The sequence below is a fragment of the Rattus norvegicus genome, chromosome 8 (assembly GCF_021556685.1).
Source record: "Rattus norvegicus strain SHRSP/BbbUtx chromosome 8, alternate assembly SHRSP_T2T, whole genome shotgun sequence".
In the NCBI taxonomy this organism is placed as follows: Eukaryota; Metazoa; Chordata; class Mammalia; order Rodentia; family Muridae; genus Rattus; species Rattus norvegicus.
In genome coordinates, this window is record NC_141541.1 from 71,310,001 (window position 1) to 71,324,864 (window position 14,864).

Below are 14,864 nucleotides of genomic sequence, written 5' to 3' on the forward strand. Positions count from 1 at the left end.
GAATCTAAAGCCCTGGCTGTCTTTTCTGGCTCTGGTCTAACTTGCTTAAAAAACTTGGGCCAATTTCTTGCCCCATTGGCCACCTGTAGCCAACCAACGTTGGCACTTTATGACACCTTTCCAACCTGGGTTTTTATGACTGCTTTCAAGTGTCTTCCGAAAGTTCAGAAGGCCGGGCTAGTGAGAGCACTGCTTTGTCTCCTTTCCGGGGTCGTAGAGGAGGCCCAGACTGGAAAATGCCCGGCAGGGTTTGTGTCCTTTTCTACCACAGGCAAAAGTACTAGCTCTTATCCTCTCTCTCTCTCTCTCTCTCTCTCTCTCTCTCTCTCTCTCTCTCTCTCTCCCTCCTTCCCTCTCTCTCTCTCTCTCTCTCTCTCTCTCTCACACACACACACACACACACACACACACACACACGAGAGAGAGAGAGAGAGAGAGAGAGAGAGAGAGAGAGAGAGAGAAAGAGAGAGAGAGAGATGCTAGCTCTTATTCACCCAGACTGTCCTCCAGGTTTTACCTGCACTAATTTAGCCACGTTATCCACGAAATCATGTTATAAGCAGAAACACGATGGGTCTCCTACCACACAAGGAGAGGCAGAGAACATGGGATTACAGAGTTCGTGCTCCTAGCACACCACTGTGGCCTCTGGGTGGGGAGGAGCAGGAGAGGCTGTTTGGAATGACCAGAAGCATGGAGGGGTCAAGAAGCGCAGTTCGCTTCTACTGGGGATCTGGATTCTAGGCGGGAGTTGCATATCTGCAAAGGATTAAGGTTGTACTGTTTGACTGTTTGGCAGGGTAGCTAGGAATGTGTGGATACATAGGTAACCATGGACTTGCAAAATGTGAGGGAGTGTCTTTAAGACACAGTTGGGACAGGAGGAAGGTTTTTCTTTCCTAAGTTGATAATAAGTTACTTGACACCCTACCCTAACACTAATTCTGTTGAAGGATCTTCTTGGGAGCAGCAAGCTCGAGCTTAATTAACCTTATGTAAATGAGCGTAATTGCATCTCAGTGGCTGTTGTCCTGAAGCACCTGGGGATTCCTTTCCTCAGACATTTCCAGCACCTAAATGAACTATCCTTTCACGTGAATGTTCCACGTGGGCACTGTGTATCATTTGGAGGGAAAATAAGGTGTGACTTTAGTTGTGGAGGTACTTGCAGTCCCATGGGAAGACGACTCATACAGCCAAAGACAACAAGAAAGTGCGTGCCCCTCTAGGCTCAGGAACCTAGAGCCCTGAGAACGCAGAAGTTAGCTGTGCCAGGGAGCTGAGGAACCCTTAGGCAAAGGAGACAGAAGTGGGAAACAATTTACTAGTGTCTCAAGGGCATAAAATATCTCTCTACTCAGTCTCTCAAGAAGGGTTTGTCACACTGGTGGAGAGCGGCAATCTGTCCCATGCTGCTCTCAAAAGGGATGGAGTTTCTCTGGAGAAAGCGGTGGGGAGGCAGAAAGGGCATGCTTACATAGCTCCCTACCTTCAGACCTGAATTCCAGAGTCAGAGTCTTGTAGGGGACGCAGGGAAACAGAGTTGCCAAACCAAACACCCAGAGAAAACCTCCTTTGAGACATCCCGTGCCCACAGTCCCCCTTAATTCCGCAAACCTACTTTCTCTGCTAGAGCGAAGGTGTCTGGGCCTCTCGCGGTAATGCCTAAAGTTCGTCGCAAGGTGGCAACATTGTGGCGAGAAATAGACATTAAAAATCCTGGGTGTTTTTTAAAGCATATTTTCCCTATTAATGTTTCATTTAACTTAATTAGAATCTGGTAAGCTAATTAAAGTAGCTACGAGCCCCGCAATCAGCAATAATTCGTATAATTATTGATAATTACATCCATACCAATCGTTTGGTTATTAACATTTTGGGGGGGAACAAGCCACTTCGAAGTGATGCAGAGCCCAGGAGGGTTTCTGTGTTTTGTAGTTTGTTTTATTTTTTGCGCGACGGAACTTTCTAGGTCGGATCCACCAACTCTCAGAGGCTCCCTATCATCCTAGGCTCTCCTTCTGGCCAACCCCAGGACCCTGTATACACTTCTCTACTTTGGGGGAGTTTGGAGGAAAAGGTGAGAATTGAATATTCTCCAGTCTCCTCAGTTGGTGTGTAGCCACGGACCTTCCTGCTTAGGTGGCAACTGTCCTGCCCGTCTTACAGAAAAGGATTGTGCAGCTTCCAAAGACACATTTAGACCACGGGAGACTGGAATGCAATGTGCACCTGTCCTGTGTCACTTCCTAGGTAGATCTCACTTTCACGGTGGATGCAGCCCAGAGGTGAGAGGGGTAACCATACCCTTTTCACCTCACCCCCTACAAAAATGATTCCAAGCCCCTGGGATCCCAGAAAGAGGATAGCAAGAGGGAGCCCCATAGTTTGCCTGGTGGTGCCCTCACCACATTTCCTTCCACTTCAATCTTGATCTCTCAGTGTCTGAAGCTTGAAGGGTTGCAGCCATAGCCCGGGAACTAATCTTGGGGCTCACCCACGCAAGGGACTCTGCATCTGCTTCTCCTTCCCATGGCCCAGACTGTGTCTCAGCTCGCCTGTATCACAAAAGGCCTCCAGTGAAACTCTCTGGAGAAGTGCAGGGCCGACTTCGCTTCTGGAGTCCCCTAGAGAGTGCTTGGAGAGAGTGGGGATGCTAGTCTCAGAGCCAGGTCTTGGAGGCGACAGGCCTGGCAGCGGCCTGCAGATGGGCTTTCTTCTTGGAGTGTCTCCCTGAGCCTCAGGGCATAGACAGACGACTGTCATTTAATGGAGATTGGAAAGTGAGGCCCTGGAAAAAATAAAGGGCACACCGCAGGACCTTTGCTCGTCAGAGGAGGGCATGAGAGCCAGTCTGGGCTGAAAAATTCCTAAGAGAATGGGCTTTTCCAATTCTGTCCTCCACACTGCTTGGGGAGGAGTGTGTTTCCGGCAGTTTATGTTGCCTGTCTGCCACAAAAGCAGGAGCCTTTGTAGAAACTGAGGCTAATGGCCACTAGGTGAGGCTTCACACTCCCGGGCCACAGGGAGTGTCCTGGCCTTTGAATCTGCCACCAGCAGGCCTCATCTTTTTCACTGGGGTTATCCAGCTCCACAAATCCCCTAGGACTAGGAGTGATGACCACTAAAATGAGGACAGAACTTCATCTTAGGGAAAGAGGCTGGCTCCATGAGATAGATACACCACAGGGCACCTGTCTACGTATGCCCTCAAACTCTGAGCATCTTTTCTAGATCAGTCCCGCCAAGCTCCTTTCTAGCCCTTCACTCCTCACTTCTACCCAGCCAGCACTCCCGATCTATGGTGCCTGCTCGGGCAAGCAGAGCAATTTCGATCGACCTCTGGATTCCTAGCAGCTTGGAGAGGCTCTGTTGCTGTATGTACCCCAAACCCTTGCAGGTGACTTCACTCATAGGAAATAAAAGGGGTAAAAATTAACTTTCTGGCTGTACATGTGAATCACGGGAAGGAAGGGACCACTGACAAGGAGACAAGGCAGTAATCCCTTTCCCATTTAAAGCCCGGAAGAGGTCCTGGCCCAGATGCCTGTGGGGGAAATTGAGTGTTTTAGGTGGGTCTGTAGAGTGGTCCCAGAGCGCTATGAGGTCTCCTGGGAGAGCACCACCGCTCTAACCTTGACCACTGGTCCTCACTGGCATCCGCAAGCCCCATCTTTGAGTGGCAGTATCTTCCACCAGCCCCACCCCTTTCCTCCTCCGCCACCTGGGTGCACTCTGGATTCCGCAGCCCCAAGGAGTGACAGATATTTTTTTTTCTTTTTATTAAAAACAAAAGTCACGGATACAGGTCTCCCCAAATAGGCTCAAGATGGTCACCATCTCGTGAGTCAGTTGTCGTCCTTTTAAAGTGCTGTTACGTTACACAACAACAACAACAACAATAACAACAACAAAATCACAAAGCAAATCCAAACAAGAATGAATGTAAAACGAGGACTGGATAGGGGTCCAGGGTAAGTAAAATAACTTACAGTATAAATAAAGCGAACCTAATACTGAACCAAGAGACTCACAGTCCGTTTATATCCATTGCACATAGCCACGTTGTCGTTAGGAACAAGAGTTTCAGAAGTGGACAGGACTGGGAGCGCACGGCCGGAGCCAGCGAAGAAGCTACATTATATTCACATTCCGGGTCCCAGGCCCTACTCAGGGTGGAGTGGGAGGGGTCGTGGAAGAGGTCTCCCACCTCCCCCCCTTTTTCCCCCGGGTGGGTCCAGTTTAACCCTTGAGGTCTGATGCCCTGGAGTTCAAAGGAGGGGCGAGGCAGTATTTACAGTGGGGAAACCCAGCAGAGCCCGGCTGGGGACCTGCGTGCCCGAGGCTGTATTTACAACGGTTGGGTCCTAATGGCTTGTTCCTCGCTCTGGGCCGCCACTGCAGCGGGTATTTACAGAAAGGAGCAGCATGGCTTGAGGGCGCGTGGGCGCGGCCAAGCCAGCGCTAGGGCAACAGCGGAGGCTTGAAGGAGCAGTTGCCTGTGCAGTGCCGGGGTGTCAGCATCTTGCAGGAGAAGTGGTGCAGGGCGTCGTGAGCTTCTGGAGAGAGAGTCGCACCAACCACGTTGGTCGCCTCGCCTGCCTCACTGGCCCTTGATCTCCACCAGTTCCCCCCTCACAGGCCCCATTCACTCCATTCTTTGGGCACAGGAATTCTCAATGGAGCAGAAGGGGGAAGTAGGAGGGCAAGAATGAGACCCTGCCCAATCAGAACCATTTCTAAGGTCCATTAGCTCCATTTTACAGAGGGGGAAACCGAGGCACAAAGAGGTCAAATTGTCCCAGGCCAGGGTTGGGCCAGAAAGCAAAATTTCGGATGTTCAGAGCTCAATGGGCTCCTTCTTCCACATCACAATTATAAAATTTACTCCTTCACCTCACTTCCCTTCTGATCCATGTGGTCCTTGGCCACCTTTCTTCTAAACATCTCAATTGATACATCCACCCATCCATCCACCCAATAGTACAACCAGCCCGGACACACCTCTCTCTCTCTCTCTCTCTCTCTCTCTCTCTCTCTCTCTCTCTCTCTCTCTCTCTCTCTCTCTCTCTCTCCTCTCTCCTCTCTCCTCTCTCCTCTCTCCTCTCTCCTCTCTCATCTTTGTTTCTGGGTTCACACCTTTTAATTTCTGCTGGATGGCATAGCGGGCCTTCCTCTCCTGGTCCAGTTCGTTACACAAGGTATCTGGAAGACGTGGCAGTTTGGTGAGGGAACACAGACCACCTTCCAGCCAGATGGTTGAGGTCACACAGCCTGGGCACAGCCTCTCCCCTACAGAAACCACCCCGGAAACCGAGGAGGGACACCAACACTTCAAACTGCGGGCTGGGGGGCTGGGGGAGGAAATGGCCTGGCATGGCGCTTAAAGGCAGACGGATCTAACCAAAATTAAAGCAAACTTAGGCATTACTTCCCAGGTAATTTTACGCCTCGATTTTTAATTTAGAAACCGTGGAAATTGCAGCGCTAAGAAGTTCAATCACTCCACGTAATGATGCCTGCAAGCCGTTTGCTGGGCTTGCTTGCCATTCTGAGGCTAATCAGACTATACAAAGGATATTAAATAAAAAAAATAATTGTTAAATTACCTTCAATTTAAATCCAAATGACTGAGCCAACATTGCGGCTCCTGCCAGATGAGAGGCAGTTACGGCCCGTGCATGCGCTCACCTGACTCTCGTCTTACCTCTGACAATTTGCAGCTGTTGCACCATTTCTTCCCGATAAGCCAATTCCCTCTTCATTTGATCCTGAAAATTATCTGTGCAAATTGATTAAGTGAGAGCTGTTAAGCACAGCCTCCTCTCCCGGCTCCACTTCCCGCTCCCTCCCATCCTCACCCCTGCTCCCACCCCATCCAGTCCTTCACCTAGCTGGGAACGAGGGAACCAGGAGTTCTTCCCTCCCCTGGGACAAGCATCCCGTTCCTGGAGCAGGTTTGGGAAGCTGTTGTGGGGTGGGGAAGGGAAGTACCTTTGAGACTCTGGAATTCCCGCTCCAGCTTCTTTCGAAGCTCCATTTGCTCCAGAAGCAATTTCTGCAGTTCTTCTGTGAAGGTTTGGGAGAGAGGTAAAGGGGGAGACTGAGGCAATCCAGGGTACCCATTGGGGCCAAAGTTCAGTCCTAGTCAACAGCCCTGACATCTAAGCCTTCCCTACTCTGGCTTTTCTTTTTTATCTGAGCTCCAAGACTTGGGTGGAAGATGGAGGCCGGGAGAGTGGTGCTGGGATATTCACACTCAAGAAGATGGAAACTATTTTGCATGTCTGGACCCCTGGCTCCCTGGAATAACTGGGGCCTGACATCTGTTTTAAGTTGCCAGTAACTCCTCAACCTCAGAGGATGACCCACAACCACCATTTCCTATTTTAAAGGAGACTTCTAATCTCTACTCTAAAGGCAATTCAGGGAGAATTTGATGAAATCCAGGAACAGTCTTTCCAGAAAAAGAAAAAAAAAAAAAGACAAAAGACACACAGAGAAAGTTTGTCTACAATTTCAAGAGGCACTGAAACCTAAAAGCATAATTATTTCAAAATTGTGGCATCATCCTGTAAAATCTGAGGCTAAGAAGAGCGGAAGATCACTGCTTCCCCACTCCTCCCCCAGCAGCCCAATTCCTTAGACCTTCCATTGGCTGGGGTGGGGAAGGCTCTCAGTTCAATGCCCCCAGAAACCTGTTGGGGGGTGGTGGAAGGACAAGCTGCCCCCATCAGGAGTTCAGTAGTATCTAGGTCCTTCCAGGAAAAGACTCCTTTGCAACACAGGAGGGGTTCAAAACCACTGTCCGATGTGCCTTAAGTTGTCCCTCCCCATTCACACACACCCTGCGGACTGAGCAGCAATAGGAGGAGAGGTGTCCTGGTCTGCAAGTGAGCTCCAACCTTACTACATTATTGTGTGAACAGTTGGATTCCAGAGGGAAAAGTTGCCTTTGCTGTACCCTGAAGTAAGTACCTGCCTGCCATCTTGTCCTTCAGAAAAAGTTCTGGTTTTCCTGTGTTTTGAGAGACCCAAATTGCCCACCGGTTACAAGTCCTGAGAATCAAGACCAAGTCTTTCTCACCCGGTCCTGCAAGACAGGCTCAGGTCTTGGAAACCCAAACTTCCAATAAACTTACTGGGGTTTGGTTCACTCACCCAAAATCCAGCTCTACATCCCTATGCCAGGTGTCCAGGGGGTAATTTTTTTTTCTACTTGGTGAAATGAAAACTGACACCCCTCCCCCAGCTACGCCTTTGGCACCCACCCACTACCAGATTACAGCCTCTCTCACTCAAGAACTCCTCTACCTCAAGCACCTCATGGCTCCATTTCTCGTATTTAACCTCACCTCTGGCCAGGTTTTCGATATCTTTCTCCACCAATTGAGTTCCTGTGACATCCAAAGTAAGCCCATCTTCACCTAGGACACAAGGGCAGGTTAGGGGTCGGGGGTACGTCCTCAGGAGAGCCTTCAGAGGGGAGGGGAAGGGAAGCTCCTGGGAATTCTGCCAAACGCAGGACTTCCCCACCTCCCCACCTTCCACGGAGTTCAGGAGGCTGAACCCTGGCAGGAGGCGCCCTTTGATCTATTCTAGGTGAATGGGGATTTCCCCCTTTCCTTTTAGTACCCGCCTCCCAAACTCAGAAGACCCTCAAAGCCAATAAGGACGAAACTAATCCCGAAACCCGGCCTGCGCCTCCCCCACTAGGTTAACTCTCTGCTCAGTGACATCGTTCTCTCATGATTAAAACCTTCCTCCAAGCTTGTAGTGACCCGGATGAGCTGGATCTCAGCTCAAGGCCACCAGTGTGAGCCAGGACTACCGGGGCTCACCTCGATCTGTATTTGCAGGGCTTGGCTGGGAGACACTCCTTTGGTCTGAAAAGGATTTTCTGGTTTCCAAGTCGTCGGCTGTCGTCGAGTGATTGTCTTCCTTATCTGGCTCTAAAAGGCAGAATGAGTTTCAAGGATAAGCAAAGAAACCGTGACCCGGATACTGCAGAGCGGCCTCGGTTGGGGCGCCCAAACCCTAATTAAAAACGTCGTGGCCGCCTCTGGTTCCCGGCTGTGCGCCCAGGCGCGCGCCCTGAGGCTTTGGGCCCGACACCCCTCCCCTGCACAAGGTCTGCTCCATTCCGGGCTACACGCCCCCGCCCCAGCCTCTGGCCCCCAGGAAAAGATCAAGACAAGCAGCTGAGCCCACCAGGGACAAGCGACCTACATTGTGTGAGCAGATACTGGGGCACCGGGAGAGTTCGTGGCCGCCGGATTTGTCCGCGCCACTTCAGCGGAGATCGCAACCCAAGTGACAGCCTTCTGGGTATTGGTGTCGTAGGAGGACACTGTCCCGCACCTGGCTGCACTGGGCCTGCTTAGATTTCTGTTGCCCACCCCTCTTTCCCAGTTTAAAACAGGATCCCAAATGCTAATGCACGACTGATCCTTGATAGGGGTCGCAGCTTCTGGGGTACCGTAGCGCGCCGCCACTAGCGCTCACCCTGCGCTCGGATCAGGCTCGGCCACCACCTAAGGCCACCAGCCTAAGGCTAAGCATGTTTCTGGGTAAACCAAAAGATGGGAAGGAGATGCCCGGCAGGCGCAGGTTTTTGGAAAGGTGTGTTGGAGTGTGTCCGTATGTGCAGCGAGGGGGATGGGTTGTGATTATTTTAAAATAGCCAAACCCTGAGGTTTGGGAGTTTACCCTTAGTTTCCCTTTTCTCTTACTGTTTTTCTTCTTCCTTTGCTATCACTCCTTTCTCTCCGCCCCTCCCTTCCTTGAAAGGCCTGCCTTGGCCATGGGTTCTGTCTGCCATCCCTGCATTCAAAGAGGCTTTACCGTGGGTCTCTGGGGTGCAGAGATACGAGGCTGCGGGCCCCAGTGCCGCCGCCGCCGCCGCACTCTTCACGTGTTCGTCCCTCTCAGGCACATACACCTGCGACGGCCGAAAATGACAGGCGATTAGGGGGGAACAGCCTTACTCATCGGCCAACCGGAAGACCGAGAGTGTGGCAGAGGTTGGTGGGCCCTGGAGACCTGAACGTACCGTAGTGGTTTTGAGATACTCTTTGGTACTCCGGAGCAAATTAAAACACAAAGTCGCTTTCAAGCAAGAGGCTGTCCAAAGCCACCCCCCCCCCACGTTCAGTGCTTGCCTCCTTTTAGCTGTCTTTCCTCCCTGTGTGGTTCCCAGCATAAGGGATGCCTTTCTCGCGCGGCCAATGGTTTCTGTTTTAATAAACCCAGCGTACGTGGACAAGTGTGTGCGCACCTACTTTCAAACCAGTCAACCCTTCGATCTAGCCACAATTTGCCCTCCAGCCGCTTCCCTGACAACCAGAGAACCCGCAAGCTTGTGTTTTCCAGCCCAGGGCCATGTAGCTCCTTAGGTTAGAGTTAAAAAGGACTCAGAAAACTGCTAGTCAGAATGTCTAGAGAGTCTTCTTGGTAAAAAAAACTGCCCTCTTCTCTCCCTACTGTAGTGTTCCTCGGGTGTCATCCTTATGCGTGTAGGTACACATTGGGCCTGGTTCCTTCAGATCCTTTGTCTTTCTTTCTGGGTGTCTAACAGTCTCTGCAACTCTCCTCACCTTCCATCAACAAAACCAAAAACACACTCGCCATTTCTCTGGACTGTCCCCCGGATTTTCCGAATCCCTCAGCCCTGGGTCCCAGCGAACCCAGTGCCACAGCGCGCCCCCCCGGCTGGGGCTGCGAAGAGCAGCTGGGACCTGCTGCTCCTCTGCCAGATCAGAACAGAATCCCAGTTTCCGCACCTGCCCCGGAGCTGCTGTGTAGGAGGGCAGAGTGGCGTAAGGGAGGAGGCGCCACCGGCGAGGCGCACCGGGCTCACCTTGGCCGCCGCGGGGCCTCCCAGGGGCCCGCAAGGCTCTCGTAGCTCATAGCCGCCGTTCGGTGGGCTCCGCTCAGTTCTCCGCACTACATCATCAGCCACCAGGTCCCCGAATGCGGATCTGATCGCAGGCGGTGGCCCAAGGCGGCGGCGAGGGCGAGGGCTATCGCCATCCGCAGAGTCTGTGGGGCCGTCTGCGCCTGAGGATGTGACAGATGGGGGCCCAGCAGGCTGGTCACCGTCTGGGCCACCTCCCGTGCTGGGTACGCTGGGCTCTGTGTCCTCCTGGGCTCCCTCCTCGTCGGGGAAGCGGTTGGACTCCACGTCCACCTCCGGTTCGTCCGCGGTGTCCACGTCGGGCGAGGCAGAATGATAGCTCGAGCTGCCCTCGCTCAGAAAGTCCGGGCTCACGTAGCCCCCTCCGGTCCCGGTGCCGGGCACTGGCCCACGAGCAGGCCCGGAGCCGTAGGCCTCGCGCGCACTGCCGTAGAGCTTAGCGATGCTCTCCGCGTCCTTCACTACGGGTCGGAAGGCTGACACGTAGGAGCTTTTGCGGGCAGGTGGCGGTGGCGGAGGGGCCAGGGGAGCCAGGGACGGTGGCAGCGCCTCGTCCGCACCGTCCTCGTCCAGGGGGCCGCGGGATAGAGCGCTCGGGCAGCGCTCCTCTGTACCGAGGCTGCCCTCCTTAGCTGGCTCCGCACCGTCCAAAGACTCAGGACCGCCCCCGCCAGCCGCCGCCGCCGCAGCAGCAGCAGCCGCAGCCACTGCAGCCGCTACGGCCTTAGCTTGGCTCTGCGCGGCGGGGTAAGGAGGCACCGGGAGGCTCCCGGCAGCTGGCCAGAACATGGGAAACGTCGGGTACACAGTGGCGGCGGCAGCTGCCGCAGCTACCGCCGCTGCGTCCTTGGCTGCGCCGGAAGGTTGATGTCCCCAGAACATTGTTCCGCCACCAGGGCCGGGTCCTGCTCCCGGGGGCAAGTGGCCAGCTCCCGGGCCACCGGCACCCGCGGCGGTGCCAGCGCCCCCACCGCTCCCGGTGCCAGGGCCCCCCTTGGGCTCTCCAGCGACCAACACTGGGTCGTCCTTTTTGGGACATAGGCCGAAGGCTGTGGGGAAACCGTAAGGATGCGGGAAAAGAGGCGGGGGCAGCTTTTGCAAGAGGCCAAAACCTTTGCTGGGCACTGGAATCACGGGGTAGCTGCGAACCCCCGCGCTGCCCCCAGGTCCTCCAGGTCCTGCAGGGCCATTAGCTGCCGCCGCTAGGCCGAGTGCGCGCTGCGGATGCGGTGGAGGTGGCCCGGGAGGCCCAGACGCTTCGTCTTCACCGCAGCGCAGACTTTTGTGAGGCGGTGGGCCTGGGGCCATCTCTGAGCCGCACCCCGGACCGCCACCGCCACCAGCGCCGCCCTTCCCTGCACCACCAGACCCGCTATTAGCACCGCCTCCGCCGCCCCCTTGCAGGGAGAAGGTCCGCTTGCGCGTACCGCCATTAAACATAGCCTTGACGTCCTCCCAAGCGTGGCTCAGTTCGTCGGTGGCCGACTTGTCACTGAGTTTGAGGTGCCGACGCCACGAGTTAAAGTTGGCGGCGTCGGGCTGGGTGTACTTGGCGTCGGGTGTGCGGTGCGAGTGGAAGATGAACTTGTTGGGCGAGAAATACATGCTGCAGTAACCGCACTTGATGCACTTGGCACGAGAGCTGTTGTAACGGGCAGGAATGAAGCTGCCCCGAGAACCCCACGCGCACTCGTGCACCACGTCAAAGGCGAAGTTCTCGGGCAGTTTGGGTGGCTTGTGCTCGCCCAGGAAGGACTTGCACAGGCGTTCGGCCTCTCGTTTTGTGATCATACCGCAACGGCGAGAGGAGATGGGCATGGCCCCGGCCCGACGCAGGATCTCCAGCTGCACCGGTGTGCACTGCACGCACGTGATGCCCAGGGCCACGCGGCGGTTGTGGATCTCATTGTAGCTGTAGTTTTTGAGCAGAGTGTTGGAGATCTGGGCTAGGCACAGGCGCTCCTGCCCATCAATGACCAGTGACACGATGGGCACCCCGTACAGCGACGTCTCGCCCACCTGGTTGGGTTTAAGGGCGCTGGATCCCGAGTAGGGCTGCAACTCTTGCTTGGAGTTGGGAGAGGAACTGCCCTCGCGTCCCGGCCCCAGCTGAGTGGTGAGAGCCTCCATGCCGCCGCTCCTGCGAAGTAGAGAGAGCAGAGAGCAGATGAGCCATTTTTAGCGCTGCTACCTAGGTTCAGGCCCGCCCAGCGGGGCGCAACGTGTGGGGTGCGAGGGGGTTACTTGGCAGTGGGGAGCTCAAGCTCATTCGTCCCCTGGACTGGCCCCTTTTGTTATTCAGACTGGCTTCTGAGCTGAAACAAAAGCACCCGGGGGGCTAAGGGAGGAAAAGGGAAAATCGAAACCTCAGGAAAGCCCCAGCTGCCAGGAAGCCAATCCTGTTTTCAGTTTGGAAAGGAAGTGAAACCCAGAGACGGAGAGTGACTTGCCCAAGGCCACACAGCAATGCCATAGCCAAATCCAGGCTTTCCAGCCGGCACTCAGGTTTGCGTGCCTTCAGCTACCTCACAGCTCGCCCTGCCCGCCAGGGTCCTGAAGCCCGGACTTCAGGGACCAGCGGCCCCTCTGCTCAGTCGCGCATGCACGCGTGCGGGCGGGGACAGTGAAGGAGAGGTAGGGAGGCGAAGGAGGGGCACTTACTGCCCATCACCAAACTGCGGGATGTAGGGGTGGGGGCAGGGAGAAGGGGGAGGGAGGGAGGTTGAAGGGGAAGGGAGGAGGAGGAGGCCACCGCTGTTCGCGGTGCTGAACCCTACCCTTTCCAAAGCTTGTCGCGTGCACCACGAACCTCGGATGGCCCCCACTGCACCTAGCTTCGTGATGACCGGCTTCCAGGGACAACAGTAGCGGTTTGCACAAACCTGTACCTCTCTTCTGACGCCTTGCGCTCGGTGTTCCTTGAGCAGAGAGTGTCCAGCTGGGTTTACAAAACGCTTTCTTGCCAGCCATCAGTTAGCTGGGCCGGGATCACGCAGTTTCTAACCACGTTTTCTGCATTTTTAACTGCACTCCAGACTAAAGCTGGTTCCCCTCTGGGTCAGCTCTTGGGACAGAGAGGTTCTCATAGACGTTTCTCTGGAGTCATTTCTTAGCTTTTGAAAACATCTCCCTGAGCTTGCTTTCCTCTTTCACACATGCTTTTCTTACTCAGGCCAAACAGGCTTCCCAGGCTCTGGGCTGCTCCTTTTGTGGGGGTGACTCCTCATTGAGTATCTTTCATGCCCCAGTATCAGCTCATATGGGCTAGAAGGAATCTTGGCCACTCTTGGAAGCCACTGTAAAACTCCAGGTATAAAAAGTTGCTGCTGGTCCCTCGCTTTGATCTCTGGAGAAGGCAGAGAGGAAGCTGTGTCCACGGTCTATCCTGGTGGAGGACCCAGGAATTGATGTTTAGGGCCTTCTAGGTCGCCCAGTCACCCCACGTGTCTTCAGACACTCAGGCTCCAACCCAGTGCATGGCGGCAGGCGCTCTTGCCGCCCAATCCCCTTCCCAGGATTCCCTCCCCCGAACTTGGCTGGAAAGGCAATCCATTTCAGAGGGGTAGCTTCAATCTAACAGGGAGTCCGAATTCAGCTAAGAACCTGGAACCTTTGGTCTGCAGGTCTCTTTCCCTCCCTCTGTTTGCTGAGACGCTAATTTGTCGATCTTATCTGTCCCTGAGCTGTCTGCGCTGCCAGCTCACTGTTCTTTCTCCCATTTATCTTGTATCTTGTTCAAGTATCAACCTATTTATCTATTATCTGTTTTATCTCTTCCAGTCAAACGGAAGCAAGTTGATTCTCCCTTGACACTGAAGTCCCCTGTAACATTTTAGGAGGCAAGCAAACCACTGTCCTAACTCCTTGACTGAGGGGTCAACCAGGAGAACCAGGCGTCCTAGGGACAGCTCTCAGACAGGCTGCGGAGGTGGTTAGGGGGGCGAGCAGCTGTGGGAAATGACGATGGCTTCTTGGTTTTCTGGGCAAATGTACCGGGCCCGCATACAGTGAAGAGGACACCTGAGCCAGGAGCGTCCACCTGAAGCTGGGGGGTTCTGAGTCCCCAGGGGGTTTTCCCAAAGGGTTTCTGGCCTTGGAGCTCAGAGAAGTGGGGAACCCTAGGAACGAAACAGCAGTTCGAGGGCCAAAGAAGAAAGCACAAGCGAAGGGCCGCACTCGGCGACAAGGAGCAGCGGTCAGGGCGGCACGGGGACCCCCTGGCCGGCTCCTGGGGTTCGAGGGGCGAGCCTGGCGAGGGTAAGGAGGCGGGAGGTGGGCAGCGGTGGTAGCGAGGCTGTGGAGTCGTTTGGTAGGATAGAAAACAACAGCCACAGAGTCTAAAGGAGAAGTCAACGAAAGGAGCGCTGCGGCGGCCGGCGCGGGGGCTGCGGGCTCGCGATCGCGGGTACTCACCGTGCGGCGGCTGGAGCCGGGCAAGCGGCGAGCGGAGGTGCGCGGCGGGCGGAGCGGCGGGCGGGAGTCGGGGATCCGCCGGGCTCTCCGGGTGACGGCGCGGCCCCTCCCCGCGCGCGCGCACAGCCGCGCAACCCCGCTCCCCGCGCTGCCACCCGCGGCCCCTCCCGCTCTCAACAGGCGCGGGACGCCAGGGTCCCCGGAACGGAGCCGGGTGCCCGGAACCGATGTCCCCGAGGCCGGGGACTGGCCCGAAGAAGAAGCAGAAGCCTAGGGCTCATGGCGGGGCGGCGGATACGGCGGCGGTCACAGGCTGGAGTGGCGAGGCCAGCGCTGGGCGGGAGCGCCTGACAGCTGCGAGCTGGGGCGCCACACCCACCACCCCTCGCTGTCCCTCGCGCCCTCCCCGGGTGCGCCCGCCCGCGGGACACGCGCCGCGCCCGCCGCCTCTCCGCAGCCCCAGGGCCTGTGCGCCCCAGGTAAGCGGCCGCCCACCTGCGGCCCGCGGCTCGCACCTGCGGCCCCGCGCGGGCCA

General features: G+C 55.5%; 1 protein-coding gene across 3 annotated transcripts; it reads right to left on the reverse strand.

Annotated features, from left to right (window-relative positions):
* Positions 1-3,755: 3,755 nt before the first annotated feature.
* Positions 3,756-14,360, reverse strand: Skor1 (SKI family transcriptional corepressor 1). Of its 3 annotated transcripts, none has more exons than XM_087562079.1 (9): positions 12,367-12,444; positions 9,860-12,056; positions 8,845-8,941; positions 7,842-7,952; positions 7,356-7,427; positions 5,995-6,069; positions 5,708-5,782; positions 5,140-5,205; positions 3,756-4,559 (listed from the first exon to the last, which is right to left on the reverse strand). In XM_087562079.1, exons 1-9 carry the CDS (start codon positions 12,387-12,389, stop codon positions 4,465-4,467), a joined length of 2,811 nt encoding a protein of 936 aa, XP_087418205.1. In that variant the 5' UTR covers positions 12,390-12,444; the 3' UTR covers positions 3,756-4,464.
* Positions 14,361-14,864: the final 504 nt, after the last annotated feature.

What these genes read in the sequence shown, in the direction of transcription:
- Skor1 (XM_087562079.1), bottom strand. Translation starts at nt 12,389, where the DNA reads ATGGCATTGCTGTGTGGCCTTGG. An exon ending in CTGCACCCCAGAGACCCACG is followed by an intron (nt 7,953 to 8,844) that starts GTAAAGCCTCTT and finishes TCTGCCTTTTAG; the next exon opens with AGCCAGATAAGGAAGACAAT. An exon ending in CATCCAGCAGAAATTAAAAG is followed by an intron (nt 4,560 to 5,139) that starts GTGTGAACCCAG and finishes CTCTCTCTCCAG; the next exon opens with AAGCTCACGACGCCCTGCAC.